Genomic DNA, 24,175 nt, shown 5'->3' on the forward strand with positions numbered 1-24,175 from the left:
TCAGTTACTTGTATAGTCCAGGGAAGTTGTCAGTTACATTATATCCTCAGGGGTTGATGGCGGGATTGAGTTGTCAGTTGCTTGACAATGTACAGTGCAGGGAAGTTGTCAGGTACTTCTTAAGTGTGATAAAATTATTAGTTACCTACTGGTATATCCTAAAGGGGTAGTTGTGGGATGGAGTTGTCGGTTGCTTTTACTGTCCAGGGAAGTTGTCACTTCATGGGGAAAGTTGTCAGTAACCTGCACAGCCTGAAGATGTTGTTACTGTTAAATGTAAGTTACTTGAACAGTTCAGTGAAATTGACATTTACTTGTTCGGTCTGGTAAAGTTTTAAGTTACAAATATCGTAAAGGGGTGATGATGGGGTGGAGTTGTCAGTTACTTTTACAGTCCAGGGAAGTTGTCAGTTACATGTACAGCCTAAAGATTTTGTTACTGTGTAATGTATTTCACTTGTTCATTCCAGGGATATTGTTAGTTACTTGTTCAATCTGGGGAAGTTGTCAGTTACTTGCATAGCCTGGGGAAGCTGACAATTACTAGTACATTCTGGGAGTGTTTTCAGTTAATTGCTTGTTCCTGAATCTGGGGAAGCTCAATTATTTGTGCAGTCTAGGGGAAGGTGTCTGTTAATTGTACAGTCTGGTAGGTTTTTTGTTAACTTGTACAGTCTGGAGAAGTTGACAGTTATTTGAACTTAAGTCCGAGGAAGTTGTCACGTGTTTTATAGTCCAAGGAAGATTTTGATTTCTTGCACTATTTGGGAAAGTTGTCAGTTTCTTTTACAGTCAGGGGAAGTTGTTGCCTACTTATAAGTTCTAGGGCAGTTGTCAAATATATTTACTTTGGTCCAGGGTAGTTTTCATATATTTGTATTTTTATAGAAAGAAAGGCTGGAACAGTTACTTGTAAAATCAAAATTAAACAGTGGATTTCTAGAACACTCTAAAGTAGTTTGAATAAAACAAATAGCAGATAGGTGATAGATCAGATGTGCAAACTTTATTGCCGATATATGTCCTCATTACTGTACACATTTTATAACTTGGACATCATTAATTGGCAATAAAACACTTACCATATATATATTATACTTATAGGTTAAATTAAGCTGGGGGGGGGGGGGGGGGGGGGGTGCGAGTTGCCCTGCAATAGTGTAGTCTGAAGTCCCTGCTACTATTTCTGTAGCAGATCAAGTTCTAAATGGGAGGACTCCAAGAACCCCCTCAACCTTCAACTTCAAAAATGAATGGAACCCATGCATACTATGGTAATGTAAAGGAGACTCTTCACAATATCTTCTCTCCTTCATATTTAACTTTGTTCAATACATTCTGACAGTGAAATAATATGTTATATGGAAAAGTAAGGGTTTGTTCTGTTTGAATGTTCCTGGTTTCTTACTGCACTGTGGAAAATATTTTAACTGAATCCCCCAAATAAGCCATAAAATATAAAACTGTGAAATTCTTATAAAATGATCAGATTGATACTTTCTAGACATACATGTACACTCAGTCATCGATCTATAAAAAGAGAAGTTGATAATCATGCAGTGAAATAAAAGTCAAGGTTTTTGAGCCCACATATGGAAAAATGTATGAAAAGTCTTTTCCTGTATATAACATCCATTCTGTGGCTTAACTTCTGCTGTCTTGGCTTCCTGGTGTATGCACAAATGTACTACAAGTAGAAAAATAAGGGTCTGTTTACATTATTGCAAACTTTAAGACACGGCACTCGGAAGCTTTTTTTTTTTTAGTTAATAAGTTAAAGTATATTTTTGACAAGTGTTCTAGCCTGTATAATTGGCAACTCTTTTTCATGTAAGTACAAGATAGTAATATCATAAGTTTACTAGTTCAAGGGTTATTTAATAGTATTAGTATCAATGTTTAATATTAAATTTGTATCTGTTATCGTCAGGTTAAACCACAGCTAGTCTGATCTCTGTACATCTGCCAAGTTAGAAAACGTGAAAACCACAAATCTTTAAATGAGCCGTGCCATGAGAAAACCAACATAGTGGCTTTGCGCAGGCTGGTCTGGATCCATGCTGGTCGCAAAGCCACTATGTTGGTTTTCTCATGGCATGGCTCAAATGTTGTATGTAACACCCAGACACCCACTCATGTTCATGACCATGTGAGGAAGTAAATCAACCTGTAATATTTATTTAGAGAATATGTTTTGAAAAAGAGAAAATATTTACATTGATAAGTTACAAGAGTGATGTTATCTTAAGCAAACACACATGTCATTTATTTTATCTTTCAGAAATTTTAACCTTGACTGTTTTGGTATTACATCATGACTGTTAGGGGTATGGGTGACCTATGAGACCATATTAAAGTGCTGACTCCTGAATTACTTACTGGTATTGCTAAAATGTACTGTTGCAGTTTTACTAACGTTGTATGTCACTAAATATTCCAATACTTGTAAGTTTCTTACGGCATATCTGCATAATTTCAGCTTTTGCTGCATCAGTTCTTGCTTGATTCTGACAGCATTCTGCCAAAAGATAGTGACTTTTACAACATAGATTTGACCAAAAACAATAAACTCTGAAAACCAGATGAGTCAACCTTATTGAAAAAATTCAACCCTACAACACTTATTAGCTGGAAGAAGTTTTAATATGTCAGTTGCTTTTTTGTGTGTGTGAGTGGGTGAGGAAGGTGGGTTTTGGAGAGAGTCAGTAGCATAACAGTATGGTTGCCTTGAGTTCCCTGTAGGTTTGTTTAAAATGAAGATTGTTTGTATTTAAGCTTATTCATAGTCGCCACCGGTAACCCATATGGGTGACTCCACCAGAAGACTGTTAGTGGGAGGATAGTGCAAGATACAGGAGATGCTCCAATTCCAGAAGCTTCACTCAGGTTCTTTAGCGTGCCAGGTGTAAAGCACTCATACACATGACTCTTATCCCAATGTTAGTAATTTTTAGTTGGAGGAGCGAGGGCTTGGAACTCACGTCACCTGGTTTCATAGTTAGTGTTACCACTAGACCACTCTGTCCGCTCTAAAGTGAAGAACCTATTCAGCTGGCTTATGAAGGATAGTTTTTCTACGCTTTGTGCTCACCCATGCCTGAAATAATGCCTGGAGTGGCACCCAGAGTCTTCCGCCACCATTAGGTTGTGTCTGTCTGACTTTATGAAATTCCAGTAGCTCTAATGAAATGGGATTTGGCTGTCATGAAATTTGATAAAAGCTATACCTTTTGGAACCATTGACTCAAAGAAGTGGACAGTCTCTGAGAAATTTTATCTGTGATGTTTATTCCCATGTGATACCATAAAACTGATTGATTGTTGGGGGAAAGTTTTCTATTGATTTTGTCTCATGCAGTTTGCCAATAATGGTGTATATCTCATTGCCTAATGAACCATTTCTGCTGGGTTAAGTGCAGTCATTGATGATGCAACGAATATGATACCAGCACTTTTCCAAGCAGGAAAAGCTGCCATTGGTGTCTTCATCAGGCTGTTATAAGTATGTCCACACAGTGCCATGTAAGCAGCGGACTGTCCTGTCAGGATGATTTAACAGTTTAGAAGGTATACGTTCCCATAGTGACGTTCCTCTGACACTGGACTGTCAGGATGATTTAGTGGTAAAGGAGATATGTTCCCAAAGTGCCACAGAAGCTTTGTTGTAAACTGTCTTGATCCATGGAGGATAGAATTAAGTCACAAATAAAAGTGCCAAAATATAGCCATGGCAGTCAGAGTTCTGGTAAAACCTGTCACCCAAAAGTCATTCGAGTTGTTGCTAAAGATAAAAAAATGTTTAGTGCCTCCCTCTAGTTGAGTTCCAAACACAATAGTTGATACGTGATTATTGTACTTACAGATACAATGTAAGTGGGGCAGTATTTAATTCATACAAGTCTGTCCTTTAAGGTTGTCCATCCATTGTGTCCGTGCCATATCTTCTTATCTGCTCAGAAGATTTTCATCAAACTAACATCAGCTTTTAACCCCATCAAGTTGACATACAGAACGAACAACCCAGGCCACTTAAGGTCCAGTGTCAAGGTCATACTCAGAGGTCAAAGGCCAGATGACTTAACTTTGTGTCTAAACCACTGGGAAGATTTTCACATATCATCAATTGTTTTCCTCATGCAGGAAGCATGCAGAGCCCACAGTCAGGATCACTAGGTCCAAGGTCAAGGCCACACTAAGAGGTCAAAGGTCAAATAACTAATATTCCTCTTTTAGAGTGTACAGCCCAGGTCACCTAAGGTCTAAGGTCAAAAGTAAAGGTCTGCTTGTATCAAAGTGGCGTCTTAGGATATTAATCACCTTTAGGGATAGGTCTAGTTACTGATTAATCATTCATGATTATATGCTTTCATAGTTTACAACAAAACATACTCTACCATGGTCCTAAACAAGTTTTGAATAGTTTGTTGTTGTGATTTTAGGTCTTAAGTGTAAGAATTAATGGTCAGTCTGATGCAATTAGGAACATAAACTGTACTGTTTGACTGAGGGACCTATTATTCCTGGATGGCTCACTGGGAGTGCAGTGTATAAATAAATGATGCATGTTTTTGTTTAGTAAAAGCTGATTAATATACATTTATAACAGAAAGCATGTGTAGAGAGCATGTTTCAGAATCTTTTAGATGTTTATTCACCTAGATTTTCATGCCTGGTAACAGCTTTTTCACACAGAATGTCTGAAGACTGAATGAGTCATACCAGAATGTATTGCAACCTTGGCATATATTCTAACAATTATCATGAAAGTATGCCAAGTTCTAACAGATTTTATGCTACACCAAAGTGCTTCTAATTATTTTTAATAGGAGAAAAATAAACTAGGACGAGAGTAGAAGAAACAAGAATAAAGAACATGGCTTAAAGTCAGGTGGTTTTAAAATCCAGAATCGTGTTTTTATTGCATTTATTGCAATATCTACTTTTATTATGCTCCCTGATAATTTTAGAGGGAGCAAAATATCATAATCACGTTTTTTTTCCAGCCTGTGCATGCTTTCGTTCTGATATTTTTGTCCAGCTATTTTTCTGAAACCACTGGCTGGAATTTATCAAGACTTTACTTGACAGGAAGGTTCATTACTGAATCTTTGACATGCCCTGGTCAGATTAGTTGAGGAGTTATGTCCCTTTAATGGTAATATGTTTGTACTATTCTCCTAAACTGTTTGTGGGGGGTGAATAAGACTTCATAGGAATGTTTGGATATAGCCTTGTTGCTAATATATTACAGGTTTTATGGTAGAGATACTTTTCTCTGAGTTATGGCCCTTTTGATTTTTATACATAAAGTCTACAGAGAGATTGTCAGGACTTTATCTCCATAAAATTGCCTGCAGTGTCTCAATGAAACCTCATGTTAAGATTCCCTACCTACAGAAGAAGCCTTTTATGGCCTTTTGATCTTGATTTATAATATACTGTAACACAATGTAGCAATAGACCAGCAAACTGAAAGCAATTCATTAAAAAATTAAAAGCAAGTGCAAATCACTAGAACTGTATCTTGGTCAGAAGTTCTTGCAGTCTAAGAGCTTGTGGTTGTATTTTAAAAATTCATGATAAGACCTTATGTCTGGTCCTTTCAGCAATAGCTGTATTAAATTTAAAAGTAAAATTTACATAAAATTTAATATGTATTAAATGGCCTACCACTTTGTTTATGTTGAAATAGCCTTGAACCACATACAGTGGATACTGACCATTAATGCTGTGTCACATAACGATGTACATGTACAGTATTTATCAAAACTGTCATAGTAAAAACTATTTGTCACAGGCAAAATGTCGCCTTCGTTAAGTACCTTAAGTGTATTGACCTATAATCAGCAGATACTGTGAAATGACCTTAAGTTAAAATTGGACTAGAATTGGAGATGACCATAAATATGTGATACAGCATAACAAGTATTAAATAGGAACAGAATGTTAATTCTGCTCAGAATGGTCCGGCTCCAGATTTAAGTTTAAAAAAATATGCAAAAGTTAAGAATTAGACTTCTTGAATGTATAGGTCATAATAAATTGAAATTACTTGATTATTCTCCCCATCTGCCCCTGATTTTTCATGCTGCCTGACCCCTTTGTTTCCTCCAAAAATAATGTAATTTTAGATTTTTTTAGTGTTAATTATTATTTTTATGCCCCCAGCATCTACTGATGTGGGAAGCATATAGTGATTGTCCTGTCCGTCGGTCCGTCCGTCTGTACAAGGTTAACCAAATGGGACCGTTTCGTCTAGCATCAATACCCCTTACTAGAATAACTTGATACTAATGCAGATGTAACCTGTGACCATTCCTCAACTTCAGAGATCACCTGACCTCAGTTTGACCTTGACCTCATTTTGGACTTAGGTTGCTTTATATGGGCCATCTCTTGGTTAACCAAATGGGACCATTTTGTCTAGCATCAATACCCCTTACAAGAATGAATTGATACTAATACAGATGTAAACTGTGACCATTCCTAATCTTCAAACATCACCTGACCTCAGTTTGACCTTGACCTTGTTTTGGACTTAGGTGCAAAATCTATCGACAAGGATGCCACTGGGGGCATCAAGCGTTTATTGAACGCAGCTTCTTGTTTGTTTTTTAGCTCACCTGAGCACGAAGTGCTCAAATGTGAGCTTTTGTGATCACCCTGTGTCCATCGTCGTCCATCCGTCAGTTGTCTGTCGTCAACAGTTTGACTGTTAACACTCTAGAGGTCACAATTTTGGCCCAATCTTAATGAAACTTGGTCAGAATGTTACCCTCAATAAAATCTTGGACGAGTTTGGTATTGGGTCTTCTGGGGTCAAAAACTAGGTCACCAGGTCAAATCAGAGGAAAAGCTTGTTAACACTGTAGAGGTCACAATTTTGGCCCAATCTTAATGAAGCTTGTTCAGAATGTTACTCTCAATAAAATCTTGGATGAGTTCGATATTGGGTCATCTAGGATCAAAAACAGGTCACCAGGTCAGATCAAAGGAAAAGCTTGTTAACACACTAGAGGTCACAATTTTGGCCCAATCTTAATGAAACTTGGTCAGAATGTTACCCTCAGTAAAATCTTGGACAAGTTAGATATTGGGTCATCCTTGGGTAAAAAACTAGGTCACCAGATCAAATCAGAGGAAAAGCTTGTTAACACTGTAGAGGTCACAATTTTAGCCCAGTCTTAATGAAACTTGGTCAGAATGTTACCCTCAATAAAATCTGGGACTAGTTCGATATTAGATCATCTGGGGTCAAAAACTAGGTCACCAGGTCAAATCAAAAACTAGGTCACCAGGTCTAATCAAAAACTAGGTCACCAGGTCTAATCAAAGGAAAAGCTTGTTAACACTATAGAGGCCCAATTATGTCTGTATCTTCATGAATCTTGGTCGGAATGTTAATCTTGATGGTCTCAAGGTCCTGTTTGAATCTGGGTCATGTAGGATCAAAATCTAGGTCACCAGGTCAAATCAGAGGAAAAGCTAGTTAACACTGTAGAGGCCACATTTATGACCATATCTTAATGAAACTTGGTCAGAATGTTGATCTTAATGATCTATAGGTCCAGTTCAAATCTTGGTCAGGAGGGGTCAAAAACTAGGTCACTAGGTCAAATCAAAGGAAAAGCTTGTTAACACTCTAGAGGCCACATTTATGACTGTATCTTCAAGAAACTTAGTCAGAATGTTAATCTTGATGATCTTTAGGTCAAGTTCGAATCTGGGTCATGTTGGGTCAAAAACTAGGTCAACGGGTCAAATCGAAGGAAAAGCTAGTCAACACTTTAGAGACCACAATTATGACTATATCTTAATGAAACTTGGTCAGAATGTTAATCTTGATGATCTTTAGGTCAAAAGGTCAGGTGAGCGATACAGGGCCTTCATGGCCCTCTTGTTTTTTTTTTGTCTGTTTATGTAATTGATGTTGTACAGGTACTCGACTGGATATTTTTAGCTCACCTGAGCCAAACGCTCAAGGTGAGCTTTTATGACCACTTGATGTCCATCATTTTCTTGTCTGCACGATAGGGTTTCATTTATGATTTTTAACCAAACTTGCACACAACTTCTGTCACCATAGAACCTCGGTTCCTTTCTTGAATCAGCCATATCCCACCGTTGGTTCCAGAGTTACAGCCCCAGAAAGGGCAAAAATTGGCTACTGTAAAATCATTTAATTTCGTGGGTCTGAAATTTCATGGTTTTGGTCAAAACAGCAATTTTGTGGTGATATGAATTCATGGATTTTAACTTTTGAACATAAAATGAATGGGAATTTGACTTCTTCATTTGGATTAAATTTCGTGGATTGACTCAACCATGTAATCCACGAAAATTAGTCCCCGAGGAATATTAATGATTTCACAGTATTTGTCTTGTTTGCACAATAGTGGTTTCATTTATGATTTGGTTTTAACCAAACTTGCACACAACTTGTAGCACCATAAGATCTCGGTTCCTTTTTTGAAACAGCCATATCCCACCATGGGTTCCAGAGTTACAGCCCCTGAAAGGGCAAAAATCGGCTATTTTGGTCTTGTCTGCACAATAGCAGTTTCTTTTATGATTGGATTTGAACAGTTTATGTGTGTTAACTGTACAAAGTATTCTGTTTAGTTCGTAATAGTACTCACTTTAAGCAGAGTACTCCCTTAAATCAGTGAACAACTAACCAAAATATATATTGTACTGGAAGTCTGTTACTGTACGACATGAGCTCTACATGCACAATTAATAAGTTAAATCCATTGAATGAAGATTTTCTACATTTGAGTCTGTGAATGTTCGTTTTTTGTTTTGACTGGTTTAAGCGACTTTTCCAGCTTTTGATGGTGGAGGAAGACTCCAGGTGCCCCTCTGTGCCCTCGCTGCATTGTTAACAGGGTCTCCCCTTGGAAATTTTTCAAATGTAGATATGAAATAGTGGCCTGTGGTGCACTTTTGGGTCTACCGGTAAATTTTGCATGTCACTTCTAAGCCGACTGTGTGTGGGTGGGGGGAGGGGGAACACTGGCCCCCTGGGCCTGGCCCTGGATCATTGCCTGATTATAAGAAACTATCTTTCAAAAGGAATAAGTTTAAAACTATTAACATAATTATCAGAATCATGATTATATGAGCCGTGCCATGAGAAAACCAACATAGTGGGTATGTGACCAGCATGGATCCAGACCAGCCTGTGCATCCGCGCAGTCTGGTCAGGCTCCATGCTGTTCGCTTTTAAAGCCTATTGGAATTGGAGAAACTATTAGCGAACAGCATGGATCCTGACCAGACTGCGCGGATGCGCAGGCTGGTCTGGATCCATGCTGGTCGCATTCCCACTATGTTGGTTTTCCCATGGCACAGCTCATATTATGTATCAGTAATTGCCTATGAGGTTGAAGTTTCTAGCTTGTTACATTGACTTCGGACTTCCTTATAAATTTTTTTTTGGAGGCTATTCTCTGCACCATAACATTGATTTTTGCCTTCAAGTAATGTTCACTTGCGTTAAGAAGCTACGAATTATGACATTTTTTGTAGAGATTGGATATGAATAATAAATGGCTCTGCAAAAAAACAACTTGCCTTTAAACTGTAATGGTAAAATTTTCATTTATTAGCTTTGGAGGCTTTGAAGCTGAAGTTTGTATACAAAATGTTTGTTGATTTTATACAAATTCCCATCTGTCATGGAACTTAAAAGCATTTTCTAGATTAAAACACATAAAAGCTGAAGTATAGTGGTGTTAAACATAATGTAGGGGAATTGCAATGAGCCGGGCAGTTCAGGCATTTCCATAATCTGGCAGTTTATAAAAGGCCTGTATTCATCCTGTTGGTGGAATTTTATGTTAAAATGGCAGCGTTAATTGATCGGCTTGCTTTTTATGGCGATTTATTATTTCCTTTACAGTGAAAACTACAGACATGGTACATAAAAACCATTATGTTTATGCTGAAATGTTCTGGAATCTATAAGGGCATTTAGATAATTTGGCAGTCTTTGGTCTTGGATAGCTTAATTGTCTGCTCCATGTCTTCTAAACAGCTTCAAAGATTTTCATAAAATTAGCATTATTTGTTCACCTCACCCAGGTGATGTGTAGAGCACAGAACCTGGGTCACTAGGTCCAAAGTAAAGGTCACATTTGGAGGTCAAAGGCCAAATAGCTTAAATTTAGTTTCCACTCCATTTTGTCTTCACCACTTGAATGATTTTCAAGAAATTAGCATGAATATTTAACCTCATCAAGATGACTTGCACAGTACATAACCCAGGTCACTAGGTCAAAGGTTGAGGTTATTTTTAGAGGTTAAATATCAGATAGCTCAAATTTTTGTCTGCTCCATATTGTCTTAATAACTGAAATGAATTTTATAAGATTAGCATCAGTTCTTTATCTCATCAGGACAACAAGCAGAGCACACAACCCAGGTCACTAGGTCCAAGGCTTAGTCAGACTTACAGGTCAAAGGTCAAAAAGCTCAAATTTGTGTTCATTCTGTATCTTCTTAATCACTGAAAGGGGTTTCATAGAACTAATATCAGTTGTTAAACACATCAAGAAGACATACAGAGCCCAGGTCATTAGGTTCAAGTTCAAGGTCACATTTGAAGGTCAGAGGTCATGATCACAGTATTTTACTTACCCAGTATCAAAGCGGTGTCTAGAGGTATTAAAATCACCTTTTGTGATAGTGCTAGTTGGTATTTTCGGTACATTCCAATTAACTAATTAATGTAAAAATTAGTTAAATTTAAGTAAGGTTCTAGCAATTAACAATTTGTTGAAAGTCATTTTCAGGACTTGAGACTTATTGATTCATAACGAAATATTATGATTAAGATATTATATGAAAACACAGAACTGTAAGCATTTAGCTTCATATGGGCTTTCTGTAGCTTTGCGAATGAAAACGTAAATTTGAGAAATATTCATATAAAATTATATTTGATCATTGCTTCTGATATTTCCAGAACAGAAGTGTACATTATGGAAAAGCGGTCTGGATGCCAAGACTATTGAGTCAGACTGTAGTGTTAAGCAAATATGTCATAAACTTGCAGCAGCAGCTGCTATGATGGCATTAATAAGGTTGCTTTGGGACAGTTTTTAACCTATCCATAATATATAATTGTGTAATTTTGCAAGGAGCTGAAAATAGTAAAAGGTACCTTCTCATGGAGATTTCGGTCCAAAAAAAACAACATTTACTGCGTTGAGGAACCAAATAATGCTTTAAATATCTTTATGTTTTGCATGATCTTGCTAAGCGTGAAACAGTTCATCATAGAGAGCAATATATAAAACTGTACCATACCCTTATGCATGATAGACTTGATAAGAATTTGAACTAAGAAACATTAAATGTAGAGAATTATGTAAAAAAAGAAATTAAGGTTTTTGGAGTTTTTAAGAATTTGGCTTTCCCATTTTATTTCAAGGACCTGTTTGAGTTTATTCTGAGTGAGTCGAGTTTTATCCCTGGGTATCTGTGAATGGTCTACATAATGATTTAAACATGCAGTTTGGAAAATTGTTGCATGGACGATAAAACTTGGTGTTGAAAAATGTTGTAAGACAGAAATCATTTACCCTACTTGTGATAAATTTACAAAAATACTGAAATAAAAATCAAATCTGTTAAGGTACTGGACCTGTTATAAAAATCTGCATTTTATATTTGACTGCGTATTGTCTGTATTAATAAAACTGTCATGTGTTTACGAATCAGATAGAAATATCCGTCTCAAGGTCACCTGCGCATTTGGCGTTAACAAGCCAATTGCACAGGTGGCCGAGGGATGGATATTTCTACACGATTTGTAAACACATAACTGATATTTTTCCTTGCATATCATATACATATAAGCTGTAACCCTGACAGATTATTTTCCTTGCATACTGTATTTTACAAATAATAGAATAAATAAAGCAAATAGAAATACTTTCTTTGTAGCATTCTTTCTTATAGTAGAGCATGTACACAAAGTGCGGGAAATTGATGTCCATAAGCAGAAGTGCCGGTGGGGGCAACAATAATGTCCTTTGGGCACAGATTTTAATTTAACCCATGATACAAGAACAGGCTTTCTGTAAGAGTCCTTCAAATTTGAGCTTCAGTTTTCGTTCCTGCAGAGCTAAACCAAATAATTAAAACTATATCATGTAAGATTTTAGTTTAAGTAGTTGAAGCCCAGACAATATGGTCTGTGTATTCAGTTTTGGAGATATTGCCTATGAAATATTCGTTCCCTGGAGTTGTCTTAAAGAGATGGTATAGGTTGTGAAATCTTGTATTATTAGATTTTTTTACGATCAATATTGTCTGCCTTCTTGGTATTTCTAAAGATTCTTTTTGCGGAATCAAGAAGTTCCTCCCAGGATGGAATTTTTGTCATAAAATTGATTTAAAGAATAGTAGGCAAAAAGAATCTGAAAACTGCAGTGAATTAAAAAAAATATTGCTTAACAAGCACATTTAATGGCACCATGGTTCCTTATGCTGTTGCAGAGAAGAAATCTTGTATTTTGCAATTTCCTTGTTTGTTTTGTTATAATAATCGTTTTTCAGCAGTATTCAGATTCAACAGTTTTCTGGAAATCTTAGGATGTTTACACTTTGGATAGACCTACCCTGTCGAAAATTTCATTTTATGAACTGAAAATGTGACTCTATCCTTTTCATGATCAAAATAATGATCTGTTCACGAACAAACTCAACCGGATTGATCTGTTTTTACAAAGTGTTCTTATTTTGTTAGGATTTAATTCACTGTTTTACACATTTTAAGTCTTACTGCAATTTTCCATCTTGAATGGCAGGTACTTTGGTAGAACCATCAGCTTTCCAAAAGCCAACTGGATTAATTAAAAGCTTAAATTCACACATGAAAGAATTTCATGCTCAAATGGGACTTGAACCAACCACATTGTGCTGCAAGTGATTGGAAATCAGCTAACGGTCATAGAGGCCTAATGACAATAGATGCCTGGTGGCCACAGAGGCCTTATATATAGTGGTCATAGAGGCTAGTGGTCATAGTTGCCTAGTGGCTATATAGAGGCCTTAGTGGCCATATAGAGGCCTAGTGGCCATATAGAGGTGTTAATGGCCATGGAAGCCTTGTGGTCATATAGGCCTTAGTGGCCATACAGAGACCTTAGTGGTCATGGAGGCTCTAGTGGCCATTGAGCTGGTCTTAAGTCACAGCACAGGACTGGTCATTGCAAACATTTGCTACAAAAGGATAGAGGCTACTGATCTCCAGATTAGTTGTTCAGTCATGTTGAAAATGTATACCTGATTAAAAGATTAGTACATTTTCCTAGATGTTATAGCCATTGTTTCTATCACTGTAAATGGTGACAAGCAATACATGATAAATAATTGATCAAGTACTATATGAGTAATGTAGTCAGGAAATCAGTTAATTAGTCTGCGTCAGCCCATCTATTGTAATGTTTGCTTTATTTCCATTTCATTTCATATTGATCTCAGAACTTATATAATGGTAAATGCTAAAGGGTTTTATTTATGATATCACTCTGCCCTTCTGCTTAGCTCATTAGAGAGGGTTCCATGGATCCCTATTTCTGGGAAGCACCAGTTTGATTCTGGGGGGGCGGAGGGGGTGGTTGAGGAGAAGGTCGAGTTATAATCTCTGTAAGGACACTGAGTCTGAAATGAAATATTCCATCCTCCACTTCAAGGATCCAGGAACTGTGGGTCAGTATAGCTTAACCCAAATTAAACAAACAAAGTATGATGTGGCTGCCACTTTTTAGCTCACCTGTCACATAGTGACAAGGTGAGCTTTTGTGAGCACCCTTCGTCCGTCGTCTGTGCATCCGTCCGTCCGTGCGTCAACAATTTCTTGTCTGCACGATAGTGGTTTCATTTATGATTTTATTTTAACCAAACTTGCACACAACTTGTATCACCATAAGATCTCGGTTCTTTTCTTGAACTGGCCGGATCCCATTATGGGTTTCAGAGTTATGGCCCCTGAAAGGGCCAAAATTAGCTATTTTGACCTCGTCTGCACAATAGCAGCTTTATTTATGATTTGATTTTTACTAAACTGGCACACAACTTGTATCACCATAAGATCTTGGTTCCTTTCTTAAACTGGCCAGATTCCATTATGGGTTCCAGAGTTATGGCCCCTGAAAGGGCCAGAATTCGCTATTTTGACCTTGTCTGCACAATAGCAGCTTCATTTATAATTTTATTTTAACCAAACTTGCACACAGCTAGTATCACCATAAAATCTTGGTTCCTTTCTTGAACTGGCGAGATTCCTTTATGGGTTCTAGAGTTATGGCCCCTGAAAGGGCCAAAATTAGCTATTTTGACCTTGTCTGCACAATAGCAGCTTCATTTATGATTTGAATTTAATCAAACTTGCACAAACTTGTGTCACCATAAGATCTTGGTCCTTTCTTGAACGGCAATCCCATAATGGTTCGAGTTATGCTCTGAAAGTCCAATTAGCTATTTTGACCTTGTCTGCACAATAGCAGCTTCATTTGATTGAATTATCAACTTGCACAAAACTTGTGTCACCATAAGATCTTGGTTCCTTTCTTGAACCGGCTAGATCCCATAATGGGTTTCAGAGTTATTGCTCCTGAAAGGTCCAAAATTAGCTATTTTGACCTTGTCTGCACAATAGCACCTTCATTTATGATTTGATTTTAACCAAACTTGCACACAACTTGTATCACCACAAGGTCTTGGTTCCTTTTTTGAACTGGCCAAATTCCATCATGGGTTCCAGAGTTATGGCCCCTTAAAGGTCCAAAATTGGCTATTTTGGCTTTTGCAGCCATATAGAGACTTCATTTATGGTTTTATTTGATACAAACTTCCAAAATATCTTCAACAACAATAAATCTTAGATTCCATGACAAATCAGATCCAATCGTAGGTTCCAGAGTTATTTTATATCTGATTACCTCCCCTGATTGTAATCAAAATGGATTTATATCAGTAAGTACTTATAGGACTTATTTGAAATTTCATAATTGTCATTAGTTGGAATGAGACAATCAGGGTAGATAACTATGGACTGATTTTATGTCAGATTACCTCCCTTTATTTCAAATTAAAATGGGTATATCTCCGTTACTAATTAAGATACTGATCTGAAATTTCATTTATGTCAACAGATTTATTTGGCAGAGCCTTCTTTTGTTCACTTACAATATTTTTTTTTTAATTACTTCCTTTTTACGTTACTATAAATAGCTTATTTTTAGGAACTTTTTTATTATTGGCCGTAGGGGAAAACCGAGACCACTTTTCTGTGGTACAACATGGATGGTACCTCCAATTTTTAGGTGCATTTTGACATATCTGTACCTTGTAAGAATTGTTTTTTCTTTTTGGTTAAATTTCTTCCCATTGTTGTTCCTGTCCTTTAAACTTAAATATTTTTACTGAGGACCTTCTTGTCCTCAAGTGCAATGATAACAGGTGAGCAATATAGGGCCATCATGGCTCTCTTGTTTGTTATACGCTCGAAGGATCATATTATGTTATGATGCCGGTGTCCATCCGTCTGTCTGTCCATCTGTTAGCTATTTCATGTCTGCTCTGTAACTCTTGAACCCCTTGAAGGATTTCGAAGAAACTTACACAAATGTTCACCACATCGAAATGAGAAGAGTTTTGTGAAAGTTTTTTCAGTACGTATATTGTTTGAGGGCCAAAAATTGAACACATTAAAGGTGGTAAGTAAGATTAGGTCATGTAATAGATTTTTTTTGGAAACATCTTATCAATTTCACTTACTTTGCTCACTTTGTGAACTAACTAACTTTCATATGGACGTGAATTAATTGTCCTGTCCTGGTTGCCCAACCAAGATATAGGAGTTATTTTTGCATATGTATAAATTTAATAAACATTCCTCTTCCAAGGAATTCTATGAATGTAAGAACTAGTGTATTGTATATGCCAAAGTTTTGTATTACAATTACACATAATAAAGAAATTACCTGACAATGGTCAAACTGTTGTTCGTCTTTTCTGACCATGGTCAACCATGGCCAATCTTATCTCATCATGGTCGACCATGGCTGACCGTGGTCCTGACCATGTTTTCACCATGGTATTTAAAGATGTTATAAATAGGAATCCAAATTTATGTTATAGTTCTTTTTGTTCCATAATCTTTTACAGAATATACAATAGATGAAAAATGTCATAAAATTTAGCTTAAATGTGCCTGACCACCTTTAACTTGTGTACACTGCTGTGTAAGTCTCCTTTAAAACTTCCTGCCCCTCATTACTGTCCACTCGGACATTGTGTGAGGCTGTTCAATGGGCAGAGACAACCAGGTACAGCCTTAAAGTTATAGACCAGAAAAAGTACTGCTATGAGTTGGAACTGATGGTAACTTACCTTGCCAAAAGGTTTGGAAAGCAGACTGGATCAGGGAGCAAAATGTTCCATCGGTCAATCTCGGAGTTGTGATTGAACAGTCAACCAGTATCTGAGCATTGAGATTTGAGACTGGTCTCTAAAGTCAGTTTTATAACCTCTGAGAGTTTTTCTTTTAAGTTTTTTAAGGTTTAAAAGTTTGATCTGTGTACGCCGTTAACAAGATTTGATCAAGGCATCTGGAACTTGGATCCAGTGGCTTAGGTGCAATTTGAGTAGTCAGTCAATTAAATCTCAAGAACTTTGTAACTCAGGAAATGGGTAGATATGTTTGTAATAGCATAACATTAGTGCAATTCTTGCAGGTTTAGTTCGAATAGAAATGTTTTTTTTTTTTTTTTTTTAAACTGGTTGTATACGAAGGAAGATAACTAATAAAGTCAGAAAATAGTCTGGATATTCTGATTAGCTTCCCTTGAATTTTAATTTTGCAGTGAGTTTAAAACTGGCACGTTATTTCAAATCATTACACTGCTCTGTCTTTGGTAGACATATTATAAGTTGTGTAGCTGCTGATTCATGAATCCTTTGAATATTTTTCCTAAAATTCATTTAATACAAGTTATAAACATGGAAACAAAAATGTAGGAAACCAATAAATTTTAAGTATTGGAGGTAACTCTTGGATGCTTGTCTTGTTTTTCACGGGAGATAACAAAACTAAAGCTGAGGCATTATCCCAGAATTCTGTATTGGAGTAGGTACAGCAGACTTTCTGTCACTAGGCAGAGGATGCCAGAAGCTTTCCCTGGTTCTTTTATACTGTGTTGGTGCGCCGTAAAACCCAAATAAATAAATAAATAAAATAAATTAACCCTTAGCCTGCTGTCAGTAAGTGATCCTGCCTTTGAGACCAGTTCTGACCAAGATGTGCAGGCTGGTCATGGTCTGCACTGTTCGCTGTAAAGTCAGTAAATTTACAGTGAACACCCATCAAATAATAAATGGTACTGCCCAAATTGAATGATGGACCAGTCCATTTTAGAAATTTCACAGGCTAAAGGATAACATACAGTCTATATTTAGTTGCGGTAGTGGAGAACCTCAGGGTTTTGTCAGTTTACCTCATTAGTGGCAGTGGTGCCAGGCCCAAATTATACTTTTATTCATAGATGGTTGAAAAGACTTGACAAAGGTTTGACTGTTAGTTATGATAACTGCAGGCAATAATAATTGTTTGACTAATTGCGTTGGTAGATTAGTTTTATTACTTGATAATGTTGTTATAATTATGACAAAACTAATATTTACATAAAAGCAAATACCTACTTAGTACAGGAATAATGTTAAAAGTTCTGGGGAATGCGTAGGTGAAAGAAAGATATCCCATGAGCCTTCTGTAATCTCAGATAATGATTTGTCCTGGACATTGTCATAAAATTTGATGTATATAAGTCATTGAAGTATAAGACAGAATGATAAATACAGGAATAGGAAATTTGTCCCTTAAGTCTTGTTAATATGAATTAACAATTTGTCATATAAATTAATGGTTTGTTAATGTAATATATATAGTTACTGTAATCACTGGTTTTGATTATAGCTCTTCAGGGACTGAGGAATAAACAGGCTACATTATCCAAATAGACCATAAAATAAAAGTTATTAATGTCTCTATTTATTTCCCAAATTGTAATGACTCTTCTAGCTGGTATTGCCTAGTGCACTCAATAGTTTTACCTTTTATACCTCTAACTCATCCAAGAAAATCAAGGGGGCATCCATTACTAAGGACAAGTCAGTTTAAAGTTGCTGACTCCAAATCATGTGTCCATCATCTTTGTGATTCAAGCCCCACTTAGGTCATCATGTGAGAAAGCCATCTGGCTGACTTGCTGAAGGTTGTAACCCTGCTAAGGCAGTCATGTGGGAAAGCCATCCAGCTGACCTGCAGAAGGTTGGGTATCTGCTCAGATCATCATCTGAGAAACCATCCAGTGGACTTGCAGAAGGCTGGGTCTCTGCTCAGATCGTCATCATCTGAGAAAGCCATCCAGTGGACTTGCAGGAGGTTAGGTCTCTGCTCAGATCATCATCATCTGAGAAAGCCATCCAGTGGATTTGCAGCAGGTTGGGTCCCTGCTCAGATCTTCATCATCTGAGAAAGCCATCCAGTGGAATTGCAGAAGGTTGGGACTCTGCCCAGATCATCACCATCTGAGAAAGACATCCAGTGGACTTGCAGGAGGTTGGGTCCCTGCCCAGATCATCATCATCATCATCTGAGAAAGACATCCAGTGGACTTGCAGAAGGTTGGGTCCCTGCTCAGATCATCATCATCTGAGAAAGACATCCAGTGGACTTGCAGAAGGTTGGGTCCCTGCTCAGATCATCATCATCTGAGAAAGCCATCCAGTGGACTTGCAGAAGGTTGGGTCCCTGCTCAGAACATCATCATCTGAGAAAGCCATCCAGTGGATATGCAGAAGGTTGGGTCTCTGCTCAGATCATCATCATCTGAGAAAGCCATCCAGTGGATATGCAGAAGGTTGGGTCTCTGCTCAGATTATCATCATCTGAGAAAGACATCCAGTGGACTTGCAGAAGGTTGGGTCCCTGCCAAGATCATCATCATCATCTGAGAAAGCCATCCAGTGGACTTGCAGAAGGCTGGATCCCTGCTCAGAACATCATCATCTGAGAAAGCCATCCAGTGGATTTGCAGAAGGTTGGGTACCTGCTCAGATCATCATCATATGAGAAAGACATCCAGTGTACTTGCAAAAGGTTGGGTCTCTGCTCAGATCATCATCATATGAGAAAGCCATCCAGTGGATTTGCAGAAGGTTGGGTACCTGCTCAGATCATCATCATATGAGAAAGCCATCCAGTGGACTTGCAGAAGGTTGGGTCCCTGCTCAGAACATCATCATCTGAGAAAGCCATCCAGTGGATTTGCAGAAGGTTGGGTCCCTGCTCAGATCATCATCATCTGAGAAAGCCATCCAGTGGATTTGCAGAAGGTTGGGTCCCTGCTCAGATCATCATCATCTGAGAAAGCCATCCAGTGGATTTGCAGAAGGTTGGGTCCCTGCTCAGATCATCATCATCTGAGAAAGCCATCCAGTGGATTTGCAGAAGGTTGGGTCCCTGCTCAGATCATCATCATCTGAGAAAGCCATCCAGTGGACTTGCAGAAGGTTGGGTCCCTGTTCAGATCATCATCATCTGAGAAAGCCATCCAGTGGACTTGCAGAAGGTTGGGTCCCTGCTCAGATCATTATCATCTGAGAAAGCCATCCAGTGGATTTGCAGAAGGTTGGGTACCGGCTCAGATCATCATCATCTGAGGAAGACATCCAGTGGACTACCGAAATGCCTGAAATTATGCTCTGAGGGGCATCTTTGTCTTCATACACCATTACCATATGACTTGAATTATGTTGTTGTTACCTAAAACCAAACAAAACAGACACTTGCACCAATTGTAAAGCTTTAGTGGATTTGGTCAACAAACTGAGTTTTCTGTTCATAATGTAGTTGCCAGTTATTTGTAGAAAATTATGGATCAGATTGAAAAAAAAGCTTTGCAATGAAAAATCACTTCTCACTTATTTGAGTCTAGGATGTTTGAAAATGTTGGTGACAGACTGTAAGTGTCTCTGCTGAGAAAACAGGCATACCTAATTTTTGTCTGGGCAGATTGTATTACTAAGGATCACTATTGGCATAATAAACTGCTTATTCCCTGAAGATTGATGAGTATACTTACACAGGAAAGGTAAGGAGATGACACAGACTGGGTGGTATTCAAGAGGCCGAAATTATTCCTTGTTACTGTAATCTTTATGCTTTACTGAATTCTTTGTGTAACAGAGTTATTGTTATGTTAGTTTGATTTATTGTCAGAATGTAAGTTTGTGAGGAATGAATCTTGGAGTGGGCAAGAATACAATGAGGGTGTTCCATAGTTCTGAGTACAGTAAGTTTATTTGGTAAACCAGTCTGTTGTTTAGGTGGGTATGCAGTTCATATGTGCAATGTTGATTAGAATTTGTGATTGCTTTTTTATTCTCTATGTATATTCCACTTTTGAATATAAGACTGCCACACCCCCTAAAAATGAGAACTTTGATTTATAGAAAAAAATTGTTCATGCTCATTCACATTACAATTTCAACTCCTTGCTGTTTCTTGGTAATTCCCCCCTCATCGGATGTACACAACCACCCACTATCAACCCAATGCACTCACTAAAGGATTTTTTGTCTGTCTGTCTTTTATTCTGTTATTCCATTATTCGATATTGTTTCATGGCTCCATAAACACACCATTACAATTTTTTTTATTACATCTACTGTATATTCTGTTATGTTGGACCACATAAGAAATAAAATTCATTAAAAGATAACCATGTAAGTGAACAATGTTTTTGTGTCTTTTTACCTGTAAATTATACACTCAGGTGTGTGTTATATAGAGTAATTTATGGTAATAGAAACACTTTTTTAAAACTTAAACTTTGGAATATAACCATGGATTTGTTTGAACTTGTTTGATTGAACAGTAAGTTTACTCTAAAGGCTCACAATGCCTTTACTCATAATGTGGCTGCCACAGTTTTTGTTAGGAACATAAAATATGTCTGTTTCTTGTTAAATCCTTTTTTCAATGATTGATTTCTCAAGTATTTGCAGTTGCAAAAGGTTTGAAGTGTGAAATATTATGGAATATGTTCTTTATGATTACCTCCCTTTATGACCTTAACTATATAAGTTAATATGTAATATAGAAAGTTGTGATTTTCTAATCATTTAATTATGCATAACATCTTTTTGGGTAGCAGCTTTTTCTGTTTTTATTGTATTATTAAAATAAAAAGCCTTATGAAACTTGAAGACACCGTGAAGCACATTTTGAGTCATCACAGTCGTCAGACATAATCACTGTCTTAATTTGTTTCTGCTTCTGCCGTTCAGAAAAGTTTAGCTTAAAGAATAAAGATTTTTAATGTGATAAGATATTTTGCATAGAGATGCTGTTGATTATGAGAACATTTTGTTATTACAATTGAAAATTGCTTATACAAAAAATTCAGTCTGAAAATTTTGAAATCCATTTATTACATAAGAAAGAAAATTGATGAATTCTTCCAAACAAAAGCACTTTATTTTCTGATTGACTTAGCTTAATTTGACTATAAAATTTGACTATCAAACAGGAAGTTCTTATACTAGACTTTTAGAATGTTTATCCATTAAAGGGAGGTAATAAAATACAGTTATACTTCAGAAGTTGTGTATGTAAATTACTGTTTTATTTTAATCAGATACATTTGATAATATGATATAAGAACATTAAAATCAACAAAACTTAATTTCTTAATTTACCAGCTTGAAAGACTTCTAGGAGATGCGGTTACTTAAATTTAATTCATAGCTAGCAGAAAACAATGTTGTTACTCTAAAACTAGATTTCAGTGTCAAGCAATGTGGTTTATACCATGGAAACTTTATCATGCTGTACACGATTCAGTCTGCCTTTTGCGACCAGTGTAGCTCATGATCAGCCTGTACATCCATGCAGTCTGATCATGATCTGCACCATTCGCAATTCAGTCAGTATCTTTTTGGTTAACACTCCTTTCAATAACAGTTAATGGTACTGTCCAAATTGAAAGATGGACAAGTTCATTATAGAAACTCAGCAGGGTATTTGGGTTAAGAGGATTATTGGCCAGGATTCACAGTTGTAAAAAATATTTATGGGTCAACATCAGTGAAAAGCAAGACATAGCAAAATCCATTATAGAGTACTTCTTCAAAATGTCACAAAATTACAAGTGAATTCTACGGGTCTCTCAAGATTTCTGTATATGATGCAAATAAAATTGTATTATCAGAGAGGAAATGATTTCATCTTTCATATTAACTTATCTTTTGAGACTAATATATTCTATCCTATATAAATCTATTTTTGTATCTCTTCCAGATTGTTGACTAGACAAGATTTGGTAGATCAATACAACATTGTTGACCCATGTGTTCTTGAGAGACTTCAGAAAGCTATAAGGAGAGCAAGGGAAGTGGACACTGATGAAGAGGTAGGTTACATGATGTAGTCGCAAGAAAAACTTTTACGTCAAGCTAATACTTCTCTTCCCGGAAAATATTATCAATAGTGTTGCAGACAGTCAGAATAAAAATCAGTACAGTTATTGTCCTTTCACGTAGTGGAAAATACTGCATTATCAGATTTGCGTGGTTTGTCAAATATTCTAAAGGAAAATACTGGCTGATCAATTCAAATTTCTGAACTTCTAACTAAAGTTTGTCACTGTTCCCAATGGCACCATGCACTCAAGTTATTTTTAGAACCGAGATATGTTCTCTTAAAGAAGCCAGAAAGGGATATTTAAAATTCCTCTTTTGGTATCTCAACAGTAGATAAAATCTGCACTTGACTTCTTGAAAGTGCCAGAAAATATGTTTACATGCTGCGTGAAAATGGTCAGGTATCTGTATTAGATGCAGAAAACAATAATTGTGCCGTGCCATGAGAAAACCAACATAGTGGGTTTGCGACCAGCATGGATCCAGACCAGCCTGCGCATCTGCGCAGTCTGGTCAGGCTCCATGCTGTTCGCTTTTAAAGCCTATTGGAATTGGAGAAACTGTTAGCGAACAGCATGGATCCTGACCAGACTGCGCGGATGCGCAGGCTGGTCTGGATCCATGCTGGTCGCAAAGCCACTATGTTGGTTTTCCCATGGCACGGCTCAATTGAGAATCATTAATTGAATTTCATAGGTCTCACTTAAATCATAATTGCACTTGTTTCCTGCCACTCTAGGTTGGATGATTGCTAGAAACCTGTGGTACCCCAAACAAGAAAGCAGCTTGCATGTGTATGCATACCTGAATCCGAACCCCAACCAGACATTTTTGTTAGCAATTTTGTTAACAAAAATTAAGTTGTTGTAAATACAGATAATATTATGTTCTAATAAGAATTTCCTTAGTTGTAGAGTTTGAATGGTTCTAGCCGATGGTGAACTTGATTTTACCCCACCAACCAGTATAGACTTTTTTTACTGTTACAATTCATTCCAGGGATGTTTTTTTTTTTTGTTTTTTGTTTTTTGTTGGATTTAACGTCGCACCAACACATGATTGGTCAAATGGCAACTTTCCAGCTTTAATGGTGGAGGAAGACCGCAGGTGCCCCTCCGTGCATTATTTCGTCACGGGCGGGCACCTGAGTAGAAACACCGACCTTCCGTAAGCCAGCCGGATGGCTTCCTCACATGAAGACATTCCAGGGATGTACTGCATGGAATTTCAATTTAATGTTTACAAGCAAGTTTCTCTAAATCTATTGTTTGTATCTTCTTATGATGCAAAGACATTATTTTTTTATCTGTCTGGGGCAGTTGACAGTTTTACTGTCTGGTTTCCCTTTGTATTGTCCTGTGAGAAATCTGTTGTTAAAAGGAATTGATGCTTTTAAAAGTTATTTGGAAGATATAAATAAAGATTAAGTATGTTGTCTGCAATGCTTGGAAAACCTCCCATTTTGTGATCTGTAATCCAGACTCCTGGATTGTTGTTTAATGTTTGCCCCAAGTGTGGTTTTTCAAGTTCATAGGAAAAAACTGATCATATGACTAGGGGTAAGATCTTGTTTGAGGACAGCTAGATAATCTCTCCCCTTACATGATGGGTAAAAATGGTTGATTAGAAAGTGTGGTAGCTTCGTCAATACTCATCTGTTTTCAAACATGTACAA

At 37.1% G+C, this 24,175-nt stretch overlaps 1 protein-coding gene across 3 annotated transcripts in view; it reads left to right on the forward strand.

Moving 5' to 3' along the window:
* Positions 1–24,175, forward strand: part of LOC123525808 (microtubule-associated serine/threonine-protein kinase 3-like) — a 222,842-nt gene that overhangs the window by 10,041 nt on the left and 188,626 nt on the right. For all 3 annotated transcript variants that reach the window (XM_053538360.1, XM_053538362.1, XM_053538361.1), the window contains exon 3: positions 22,379–22,490. In XM_053538360.1, the coding sequence (XP_053394335.1) occupies positions 22,379–22,490 (112 nt within the window). The remainder of the gene's footprint in view (positions 1–22,378; positions 22,491–24,175) is intronic.

Source organism: Mercenaria mercenaria, chromosome 3 (assembly GCF_021730395.1).
Source record: "Mercenaria mercenaria strain notata chromosome 3, MADL_Memer_1, whole genome shotgun sequence".
NCBI lineage: Eukaryota > Metazoa > Mollusca > Bivalvia > Venerida > Veneridae > Mercenaria > Mercenaria mercenaria.